At 47.7% G+C, this 7,063-nt stretch overlaps 1 protein-coding gene across 1 annotated transcript; it reads left to right on the top strand.

Moving 5' to 3' along the window:
- The first annotated feature begins 630 nt into the window (after positions 1 to 630).
- On the top strand, positions 631 to 5,241 carry TMEM247 (transmembrane protein 247). Its single transcript, XM_019655847.1, has 3 exons — positions 631 to 747; positions 1,461 to 1,796; positions 5,002 to 5,241. The coding sequence occupies exons 1-3, from the start codon at positions 631 to 633 to the stop codon at positions 5,239 to 5,241; spliced, it is 693 nt and encodes a 230-aa protein (XP_019511392.1).
- The last annotated feature ends 1,822 nt before the right edge of the window (positions 5,242 to 7,063 follow it).

Below are 7,063 nucleotides of genomic sequence, written 5' to 3'. Positions count from 1 at the left end.
TCCAGAAGCTGGCGACTGGTCTGCCTCACCCAGGAAGAGCGCAATGATGGTGCCAACTTGGGCCAGTGAAGCAACATCCTCCACAACTAGACTAAAGAACAAAACGACAGCAAATTGTCTGTTCCCCTTCCCCTAATTCCCCAGCACTGTTCCCATCCCCCGAATTCCCCAATAAAAATCTTTTAAAAAAAAAACTACCCTAATGACCTAATTTTAACTGAATCACCTCTGTAAAGACCCTATCTCTAAATAAGGTCATGTTCTATCTCTAAAGTCAGCCAATGACATTGTGTGTGGAGCTAATTGTGACTCATCCAAATACAGTCTGCATTTAAAAGAGGACCCCAAGGGAGTAGATTTCAAGTGATGGAATTCTGGACTTCTAGTGGTGGAATTCTAGTTTTCAAAGCAGTCACTAGGGGTGGCAAAGGCCCATCCTGCAGTTCTTAATAATAACACCTCAAAGGTGTCACACCCTCTGCCAAAGGGACCCTAGCAACTGGTAGAATGTGGGTTATTATGAGGACAGGGGATTGTGATGATGGCCAGGCTGTGGAATCTGGTGAGGCCAAATGTTAGTGCCTCAAAAGATGTCCTCTGGCCCCAGTTGGCAGCATTGTGGTTTTCTGGATGGCAACAGAGGAAAGGGCGGTGCTGGAAGCTCGGGGGGCGGGAGAAAACTGCCCGAACTTCCCCAGGATGGTGCCTGATGACCCCATGTCTGAAGGGAAGTCGAGGGCTGCTTTGGTAAGGGGGATGCCTCGTCTCACCGCCCCGGTCTGTCCCCGCAGGGGGAGGGAGAATACTGTGGGGACATGTGACAGTAGGTAAGTGCTATGAGATTCCAGAGAGCTGCTAAGAGCAGGTGACATGCACAACTGGCACCCCGCTGTAACCAGGGAGCCTTTTATAAGATTGTGAAGTCACTTGAAGATAGCTTTGGTCTTTCCTATCTACCTCCCCATTTGGGGCCATTTTCCTCTGTCTGTGGATGGGACCAGACTCCCTCCATAACCCTTTTGTTGGTCCTTATATATTTACGTTCTCTCTACACAGACCCTGGGTTTCTTCTTCCCATTGCAGCTCCTAGAGGACTGGGTCTCTAACTCTTCTCAAAGTTAGGTAGAGTGGGGGGTGGGGAAGCAACCTCCATGGTGATTTAAAAATCACCAGAAAGATAGCTTTCTACCTCATCTCCTCAGTGTCTCCTCTTGCAACTTTGGGGTACCATTCCTTTGTGTCAGTTTGTCCTCTCCTTTTTCTTAACTCTCAGGTCCTAATAACTCCATGTTAGTGCATTTCCAGTAAGAACTCAGTCTAGATCTTTACAACTCACAGCATTCTTTAAAACACCTCAGTTCACTGTGGCTTGGGGCTACCAGAGTGCCGTGGGGTAGGAGTAGGGGTGGGGGGCAGTCCCATACTGACCCCTCACCATCCCTCAGCTTCCCCCTTCCCAGCTCCAGGAGGCAGAGTCCCCTAAGCCAGACTCTTCCTATGACTACCTGGAGGAGATGGAAACTTGTGAAGACAGAGGCTGCCCAGGGCCACCTACATCACTGTCCTCCAAAGCCGGCCCCACCACCAAGGGCCAGGCGGGTGATGGACCTGAACTCTCAGTGCCGCCCTGGGCCCCGGGAACCCAAGGGGCTGACTGTAAGGCCGAGATAGAGCTGGAGAAGGTGCGCATGGAGTTTGAGCTCTCACGGCTCAGGTACCTGCACGAGGAGAATGAGCGGCAACGGCAGCATGACGAGATGATGGTGCAGCTGCAGCAGCAGGCGAAGCCCCGCCTGGTAGGTGACAAGGAGGGGGTGGGGGAAACTGACCAAGAGGCCTGCAGCTCCAACGCCAAGGGCCAGAGACTGACTCTGGGGATCAGGGAGGCCTCTGTCCCTGACCTGCCCGGGAGCCCACCCTACCTTCTTCACCGCTGCATCCCGCCCTGGATCAGAGCTGGGCTACTTACGGCTTTAGAGCTTCTGTGCTAAGCTGAGATTCAACTCTTTAAGGAGAGTTGGCCCTAGAATGGGCTCCAGAACCACCTGCCCATGTCTTTCCTTCTCAGGGAAAAGTCTTCAATGTTTCCTCTGTGACTGGATTTCCACCACTCTCCATTCCTCTCTGCATCTCTCTTAAGAGATGTAATGCCTAACACTACACGCAGAACCCCCACTGCAGTCTGGCCAGTGGATTTTGATAAAACCATTACCTCCCCTGATCAGGGCTGCATTTGCTCTGTTGGGTCACTCTGCCTTGTTGTCAACTAAAACTTAGACATCTTTTGGCAAGAAATGGACCATTCTCCCCTAATCTGTACTAAATGGGAATAAGAATGCCTACTTATGATAAAATGGGATGTAAAGTGCTTAGCACTGTGAGCCATCATAAGCACTAAATAAAGAAAGATGCTATTGGTTAAAGCAATGACATCTGGGCTTTAAAACCAGACAGTCTTGGGTTAAAACCCTGGCTCTACCACGTATAAACTATGTGACGTTGGACAAGTTACTAAATATCTTGGAGCCTCGGTTTGCTCATCCATAAGGTAATACCTACCTCATAAGGTCATCGTGAGTATTAAATGAGAGAATGCACATAAGGCGCTTTGCAATGAGCCTGGCACATTAGGTAAGCACTCAATAAACATTAGCTATTACCATTTCTATGTACTCATGCAATTCACTTCTTGACCCAAATGCAACAACTTATGTTCATCATTTGTTAATTGTATTGGAATGTAATGTATTAGCTATGCTTCCCAGCTCTGAGTCATCCTCAATTCTGAGAAACTTGCCTTCTGTCTTTGTCCAAGTCATGGCTATAACTCTTGAGAAGGATATGACTTAAGTAAATACTACTAAAAGATCTCCCTACAGGTTAGCTGTGTTCCATTAACCACCACCCTTGCATTACATTTTATCCAGCTCACATTTCTCTTTGTCCAAAAAACTATCCTGAAACACACTGTCAAATGGTTTCCCCTTATCAAGATATTATACTACCCATAGCATTTCTCCAATTGACTGGTCAATTGTTTTTAAGAAAATTGGAGTTGGTTTTACATGATCTGTTCTCAATGAACACGTGCTGGCTTAGCGATTACTTTTTTCTTGCTCACAAAATACTCAATTATACACTAAAATGATTTTGCTGAGCCGAGTCAAGCTTACTGAACTGAGGTTTCCAGAATCCATCTTTTTTTCCCCCTCTTTTCAAAAATCTAGAAAATATTTGCCTGTCTCTAAGATTCTGGCTCATTTCTTAATATTTTTGACACCTCAAAAATAAGTTCCATTTCCAAACTTGTGGTATTGTTCTCAGCATCCTGGGGTAAAATGTGTTACACATTGGAGCCTGAAACTATTGAAAGCAGATATGGTATGGTACTACGCCTTCATGTTTCATTTGCAGCTTGAAAACCTTTTTCCTTGCTGGATGAGCTGGAAACCCTCGATATATAGTCCTATCTGCTCTTTGTCTTCTACTCAAAAGCTAGACCATTGAAAGCATTTTCTTAAAAACCAAAAGGTTTCACAAATGCACGTTTTGTTATCTAAATGATAAATATCATCCATCAGCATTTCAGACTGAAAACACATGCAGACCGCAAAAGGTGGCAGAAAGTCCACAGATCCAGGGCCATAGGGGGTCTGCGGACAGCCATTAGATCTGTCCTCCCTCTAGCTCACTAGGTTTCTTTCTCTGGTCTTCCACCTTCCTTGCTATTCATTCTAGAGGTGGCATCACGGGAATCATTTTCTTCCCCCTCAGTTTTATTTAGTTGCCCTCATATTTTATGTACTTGTCTCAATAATGGTGTGTCCCAAACCCTGGTCTCTGGTAACAGTTTACAAAAGTGTTTTACCTTTGGGGCATTCACTGAAAGGTGGAGAGTTGAATTGATTTTTAAGCTTCTTCTCCACTCTCTCTTTTTCTGGGTGGATGGGTGGGTAGGTAAATTTCATCGTATTGAAAAATACATCTGTAAGTTTCTAGCTGGTTTAGCGAATCACACAGTCCCTGCCATCTGCCTGCTTACAAAACAAAATGTGGCATGGTTTTAAAAGATATTTTAAAGAATAAACCATGGGTGGTGTCTTCACTATAGATCAAAATACTGTATCAGCTTTTGCCTTACTTATATGTTGATGCTTTCTACAGTTAACATGGGCTCTGTCAAACCTCAGTTACCTAGATTCTGGAAAGGAGCAACACACAGGCAGAGTCAGCCAGACAACTCAAGCTGTTTTCCCCTATGCCTAAGTCTGAGGGTTTAAGGGGGCCCACCACCCATTTCTCACCACCTGTCTGCAGGAGAGACCAAACCCTGGGCTGAAGGACCACGGGCTAACCCCATGTGACATGAGTCAGGACCAAGAGAACCAGAAACAGTAATTTGTGTCCCAGGGGGCACCCTCTCATTGTGCCACTGTCCAAAAAACAAGGTTAAGTATCAGGGAAAACCATCCAGAGAACACTCCAGGACCTAGCATCCCGATCTGGGATCTCAGAGTCAGAGAGAGACTGCGCACCTGTGTGACTCAGAGGCCGGATGGAACAGACAGAGAGGAAGGTGTTGGCCTGAGCCAGGAGAGATAAGAGGAGGCTCAAGAAGTAAAAGCCAGGGCCGGCCGAGTGGCTCAGTTGGTTAAGAGCTCGCTCAATAGTTTGAGTTCTGAGCAACAGAGGTTTGATGCCCGGCCCGAGCTGAGCTGCCACTGAGCTGCTAACAGGTGGCAGGATGGCTCAGCTAAAAAAAAAAAGAAAGCTCATGAGTAACCTCTGTATGCCAGTGAGCTGGCTAGGAATGTCCCATTTCTTGTCTCACGCTCCCTTCTCATAATCTTGTGCGGTGGGCACTATTCCCCGTCCCCTAGGCGAGGAAGAAGGCCTGCAAGCGGTCCCATTCAGGAAAGGACAGGAGCAGGGTTGAAGCCCAGCTCTGCCTGGCGCCCATGCCCCCGTTTTGCCAGCTCTGCTCTTTTCTTTCCCCCACAGTTCTCGGGAGGCCTCCAGGACCTCCTGCTCCCCCAGAACCAGTTTGCCATGTTCCTGTACTGCTTCATCTTTATACACATAATCTATGTCACCAAGGAGATGATCTTCTTTCTCTTCTCCAAGCACTACCTGTTCTGCATCGCGACCATTTTGCTCTGTTTGATTAAAACTTTATGGTCATATTTCCAAGTGCCTTCACTCTGTCCATCACTGGGAACCTCCATGCTCAAGTGTTATTGAGACCTGACCCAAGTTAGCCCACACCCCCCTGTCTCCCCCCTCCCTGGCCCCTCCTGCCCTCACATGGTGCCTGCCTCCAGTCAGAACTTGTTGTTAGGAAGGGCTCTGCTACCAGCCATTTACACCTTAGCGTGAAGTAATACGTCTCAGCCTTGTACTGAGCCTGAGTTCCCACTGTGGGTGAAGATGCTTTATCCACTAAGAGGAGGATTTCAGAAGCTAACAGTAGCGAGGGATCTGTAGGGAGAAGGGGTTTAGAAAGACTTTCCAGAATTACAGAAATCACACCATGACCAGACCAGACTGGCTTGCGATCCATCACATCTACTCACTGTTATAGATTCTGAGGTGTGGGAAGCTGTGGTAGGCTTGGGGTAGGTTCTCCGAAGATGTCCATGCCCCAGTCATCAGGATTTGTGAAAACGTCACCTTCTGTGGCAAAGGAGACTTTGAGGTGCGATTAAATTAAGGACCTCGAAATGGGAAGATGATGCTAGGTTATCCAGGTGAGCCCAATGTAATCACCATGTAATCACAAGAGGGAGGCAGGAGACTGAGGATCAGATTAGGAGAGGTGACCATGGAAACAGGGGTTGAAGTGATGTGGGTACATGAGCCAAGGAATACAGCCAGCCTCTAGAAAAGGCAAGAAAGTGGGTTCTCCCCTGGACCCTCCAGAAAGAAAGCAGCCCAGCCAACCCATTTTACTTCCAACCTCCAGAAATCTAAGAGGATAATTTGGAGTTGCTTTAGGCTACTAGGTTTGTAGTCATGTGTCATAGCAGCAACACTAATACAAGAAACTAATATAGGAGGCAAGACTCCCTGAGCTCTTTCCAGCTCTGCAAACATGTCAGGATAGCGTCACCAGACCACTGGCAAAGGTCCATTTGGCACTGGGCCTGAGCAGGACTGTATATAGTCCGTCCTGCAGGCTTGGAGCCTGCCCTTGGGACACATACAGTTCAGAAAGAGATGCGCTGCAGCTCCAGGGAGCCCAGGACAGGCCTATCAGAATCTGACAGCAGAGGGTGTCCCTGTAACTGAGAAGTGCATGCCGGATGAGGCAAGGTGGCAAAATCTAGGTGTCCCCCTAGCGGCATTGGGAAGGACGAATTGAATACCTGATTGGGCCCACGGCAACTCAACAATGCTGCTCTAGAGGGAAAGTGGGAAGAGAAAAAAACAGGTCACACAGCCCAACCCTCAAATCCGAGAGAGAGAGAGAGAGAGAGAGAGAGAGAGAGAGAGAGAGAGAGAGAGAGAAATAGTTGTCCCCAATAGAGGTGTACACCTCCCCACCCCCAAATAAATTGTCAACCACAACCATAAGGAGCAGACTTTGAACACTAGAGGGCTCACAGGAAGCAGAAAATGAAACCACCTGGTGTGTATGGAACAAAGAAAAGGAGTTCAACCCCCTCATTGCCAGCTCCACGGCCCCTTCGCTATCACACACACACCCCTAGCTGATAGCCAGCTGCCCTGACCCCACCAGCCCCACCCAGGAATGATGGCTGGCAGTCTGGCTGAGGCATGAAAGACTTTAGGGGGAAAATGCAGCAAACTGAATGCAGCTGGACACAGCTGTGCAATCAATCAAGTCTTTATAAACCCCTCCTCTTCCCAAGAGGGACAAAAGAGTAAGTTTCTGTTTCGCTGGGTTCTCTGAGTGAAAACACATGGAAAAAGGAAGACCGCCCCAGGAGTCAATGTCTGTACACATTACCCTGCCATCTAAGTCTAGGGTGACTTCTTGTTTTCTACCCAATTCAACGCATCCACCCCCATTTATAACTCCATGTGACAGTTATTTACTCGG

This window comes from Hipposideros armiger, unplaced genomic scaffold (genome assembly GCF_001890085.2).
Source record: "Hipposideros armiger isolate ML-2016 unplaced genomic scaffold, ASM189008v1 scaffold_248, whole genome shotgun sequence".
Lineage (NCBI taxonomy): Eukaryota > Metazoa > Chordata > Mammalia > Chiroptera > Hipposideridae > Hipposideros > Hipposideros armiger.
Note: the sequence above shows the minus strand (reverse complement) of the source record. Positions and strands in the feature narration are given on the sequence as shown.

What these genes read in the sequence shown, in the direction of transcription:
- TMEM247 (XM_019655847.1), top strand. Translation starts at nt 631, where the DNA reads ATGGCAACAGAGGAAAGGGCGGTGCTGGAAGCTCGGGGGGCGGGAGAA. An exon ending in GGAAGTCGAGGGCTGCTTTG is followed by an intron (nt 748 to 1,460) that starts GTAAGGGGGATG and finishes CCCCCTTCCCAG; the next exon opens with CTCCAGGAGGCAGAGTCCCC. An exon ending in AGCAGGCGAAGCCCCGCCTG is followed by an intron (nt 1,797 to 5,001) that starts GTAGGTGACAAG and finishes TTTCCCCCACAG; the next exon opens with TTCTCGGGAGGCCTCCAGGA.